The sequence below is a fragment of the Notothenia coriiceps genome, unplaced genomic scaffold (assembly GCF_000735185.1).
Source record: "Notothenia coriiceps isolate Sejong01 unplaced genomic scaffold, NC01 NC01_scaffold00001958, whole genome shotgun sequence".
In the NCBI taxonomy this organism is placed as follows: Eukaryota; Metazoa; Chordata; class Actinopteri; order Perciformes; family Nototheniidae; genus Notothenia; species Notothenia coriiceps.
Genome location: NW_011334659.1, coordinates 2 through 4,380, shown reverse-complemented (window position 1 = coordinate 4,380; position 4,379 = coordinate 2). Strand labels below are relative to the sequence as shown.

At 42.2% G+C, this 4,379-nt stretch overlaps 1 protein-coding gene across 1 annotated transcript; it reads right to left on the bottom strand.

Moving 5' to 3' along the window:
- Nucleotides 1–445: 445 nt before the first annotated feature.
- Nucleotides 446–1,730, bottom strand: LOC104964915 (fibroblast growth factor 4-like; the record flags this gene model as incomplete). Its single annotated transcript, XM_010793818.1, has 2 exons — nt 1,451–1,730; nt 446–549 (listed from the first exon to the last, which is right to left on the bottom strand). Coding segments are annotated over exons 1-2 (384 nt in total), but the record flags the coding sequence as incomplete, so codon positions are not given.
- Nucleotides 1,731–4,379: the final 2,649 nt, after the last annotated feature.

The following is a 4,379-nucleotide window of genomic DNA, read 5'->3' as shown; positions in this document are numbered from 1 at the left end:
AGACCAGTTTAACCTTTATTTGAGATAAATTTGAAAGGGATTTCAACCCCGTGCCCCCCTCAACTGAGCTCCAGTACATGGGTTGTTGTCACACGCACTTATTTCTTACTGAAGGCCCATATCATTCATAACCTATTATTCATTTTCATCTCTGTTGAATAAATTACAACGGATTCCCACATGATGTGCCACAGGGGCGCTACGAGTCGGCCACGCGTTAACTGCGTCATCTGCGGGGGATTTCTTTTCAGCCAAGAGTTTCCCGATGACCCAGCAGGGACCCCCATTGACCATTGAAGAGAGAAAGATAAAGTGCTGCAATGATCTGGTACACCCAAGCACAACTGCTACAGTACTCAGATGTGCCGTAACCAGCTACTAGTTAGAACTTGCATAACTTTAAAAACAGTGGTTATGGAGAAAAAAAGTCCGAACCGGTTCTTACCGAGCCGTAGAGCTTCCCTTTGTCGCTCATAGCGATGAAGAGGCCGCTCCTCACTCCAAAAAGAGTCAGCACTCCTCTCTCCACCGGGGACAATTCCAGAAGGCCTGGGATGAAACAGAAATGATAAAGGGCATCTTAAAGAGAAAGCCGAACAAAATGATGCTCACTATGATTATTTCAGAATTGTTATATAGACTCAAAAAACTATTTTGGAAGTTTAAACAACCCAGGATAATGTTCTTATTCATCAGCTTAAAATGCAGGGCTTGAAAGGACTGTGGCTCACTTATGTGTTGCACTTCTAACTGAACACATTTACCTTCTAAAGGCCAAACCACTTAGAGAGTGTTCTTAGAGGTACTTAACTTCTGCTGGACTCAACAAATGTATCACACTGAGTCCAAGACACGCACGTCTTTCTGTCCAAATCTATCGACTATCTGGCTCGCTGAGTGAATCAGAATCCACTCAGTCAGCGGTTGAATTCAAACAAATATCACACAGAGTTTATAATGTAAACTCATAAGGTTTTACTAAGTTATTTAACTGAATGTCAGATGATTTAACAGAAATCTGAAACCGAAATCTGTAAAAACTAGAATTTTGGCAAGGAAACGTAGTACCTATAATAATAATAATACAAATAATAATAATAATAATAACAGGAGGAGATTTAGGAAAGTACAATTGATTTCATGGAGCATAGGCTCGTCAAGCACAGAATATCCACAGAGGTAACATCATGATACACATTCTTTACAATGAAACACAACATGAAACCCTTTATATAAAACATCAGAGATTTTGACCAAAAAGTAAGACCCTTTCCCATTGTGCCCAGTGAGCACCTGGTATGCACACACTTTAAACAATCCATACTCATTCGAGTAATTCAAGTAACTCAAGTCTTACTATAGAAAAACTAGGTGAATGTGTGCCGTGTACAGTAACACATGTGTAGCCTGCTTTACATGGATTTGAACAGCAAAATGCAAGGTGACTTACTGTATCTATTTTCATTATGCACTCCTGTGACCTTGCCGTTTGGTAAGACCTGGATGTGGAACCCGATGCCCACGTTACAGTACAGCCTCCTCAGTCTCTTTATCCCCAGAAGGTACTCTCCATCTCCAGCCATATCCTCCCTCTTCTCCCAGGAGCGCACCAGCGGCCCGGCGCTCCGGAGGCTCTGTCTCCTGCTGCTGATGACCGGGAGAGGAGCGAAGGAGCTGCACAGCAGGATCCCGTGCAGGAGCAGAGGCAGCCTGGACCTGGATGATGACATGCTCTGCGCAGCAATCCTGGAAGCCTTAGAGATTTGACTATTCTGTACTTCTTAGTATAAATTTGTAAGTCTAAGTATCAATTTATTCTTAAAAATATACCCAAAATGTTTTCCAGCTTCAGTCTCTCAGAGGAAAAGCCATGAAGAAAAAGCTACAACTGATGCGCTCTTTGAAGCCCGTGAAAAGTTTCAGTATGCATATTTAGACATTTCTAAAAGCTGAACCCGTGTGGGGTTCAGTTGGCCAGCGAGAGTCTCCAGTTTGCTCCTCAGGTAGATCCAGCAGACAGACAGCAGACTTATATGTGCCCCATATTACATCACACACCACCTGCTGTCCTGTTTGTCTGTGAGTCACAGATGCGGTAGAAGCACACAAACTAAGGAATAAATAAAACCCATAGTGACAGAAAACAAAGAGGAACACGCAAGTACACAGACCCAGAGTACATACATTGATAAAAAGATTGGACGGGATGGATTTAAAGAGTGTCCTTGATAGTGTTATGTATTTTTAGGGTGGAGATCATTTCAACATATTTGAGACTGGGGAATGGTCTCTACAGTCAATTACCTTTACCGGTGATACAGTTTGCCTTAGAATATATTTTATTATGTGTATATTTGAGAGGTATTGGTGGTGCATCTGAGACTCGGATATTTCCAGCCACTGAGGCGGTTCAACTTCTCCACTGCTGTAAAGCCCCGGGGAGTGATGAGACCTGTCCAGAAACGCTGCAGGCTCAGGGTGTTGAGGGACACATCTCATCAACTTTGTGTTGAAGTTGGGGGCTGTACCGAAGGAACGGTGGTGGTTCCCCAGTTCAAGGTGGGGGACCAGAGGGTGTGCCCATTAAGGGCTTTACTTTGTTAGAAAAATGGGTGGGGATACTTTTTTCCGATTTGAAAAAGCACTACTGCATTAAGTGCCCCCCACAAACAATACATACATATGCTTACAATACTTTTTTTGACAAATAGTGCAGTAACTATGCTAGGCTACTGCAGGGCGTGAGCAACTACTGCTTTACTATTCTCTATTCAATTATTACTGATATTAAACGTGTCGTAGGTCCAAACTGCACCACTTGTGTTTCCAGAAATACACCTACAAAGTGACATGTCCCCAGCTTCCCCAGTATAAATGACGCCTATGGCGCCAATTTTGAAGGGAACCTGTGCTGCCTTAAAGGTGGGGTAGGTACGCTTGAGAAACCGGCTCGAGATACACTTTTTGTTATATTCCATGGAATGCTCTTAACATCCTGATAGCAATGAATATCTTAAGTGCTTTGACAAAAATCCATAAAAAAATGTCATCTGTGGAAGCCGTAGTACTGTAAAAAGCATTATTATATTATAGCCGGCCCGGCTAAAATAATTGGATGGCCTACCTGCCTGTCAGCCTTCACAAACTTATCTCGTGCCCTCATTGGTCATGTGCACGTTCTTTTATGTTGGAGGAGGGGCTCTGTAAGGAAGTGGCAGATCTTTTCCGGTTGTGTATTTTCAAATTCTAGCGCACTCGAGCTGGTTTCTCCGAAATTACCTACCCCACCTTTAAAGGCATTTTATAATGTTGTAATTTCTTTGCAGTTCATAAAGTCACCACTAGGAGTGCTAATAGTGATGTTATCTTTAAGTTCGCTGTTCTTAGCGTCACTTCCGGTTTACGGCATCGCCACTTCCGGTTTAGCGTTAGAGAAACGGCATGGCCAGAGAGTGTATTTCTCCAAATGTAATCTGCTTCCATCCGCAAGGAACATCCTAGAGGCAATGCTGTAAGTTTGTCTATTTGACCTATTTCATGTGAAAGATCATTTATTCGGAAGAATATTGTTAAAAAGACCATTGATTAGTTTGTTTAAAAAGCGATTTATTTACAACTATATTAAACACTGTAAAGAATAAAGGAAAGCAATTTAAGTTTGTATTTACATGAAGAACAATGTATTGTGTTTATTTGCAGTTTTATGTCTTTGAAGAATTGTGACAGTAAATGGTCAAACTACGACTCTGTCATTGGATGTCTCCGAAGTGGTCACAATGGCAACAAGCAACAAGTCATCAGCATCTAATGCTAGGAGCATTAAGAGTTCATCTTCATCCTCGAGTGTGGCTCGCGCCCGAGCTAAAGCGGAAGCCGCTAAGGTAAGAGCCTTGTATGCTAGCGAAGAGGCCAAACTGAAAATGGAAAAGGCTCAAAATCAGCTGGAAACAGTAAGAATAGACACAAAGCTGGAAGTGTTAACGCTACAGCGGGAAGCTGATGCATCAAGTAATGGAAAATGCTGAAGTCATGCAAATTGAAGTTGAGAAATGCAAATCGGAATCTGAGAAGGTTAAAGCTGATCGCACAAGTGAATATGTTCAATCACAAATCGACCTTCAGATTCTTCATCCTCCCTCACAACGCTCGTCAATTTCGCCTATTGCTTTCCCCTTACGTGCTGAGTCTCACAAAAGCTTCATGACGTGGATTCCCCCCGAAAAGAATATTTCACAACAGATCGATGGTCAGCTAAAGCCTGTAAAGAGTGACAATATTATTTTACCTGCCCCAGACGAACCTGAATGGACTAAGGTAGAGATAAAGTCTGAAGCCAGCAGACCAAACCCCACCATGAACATACATGCTCAGTCATATAC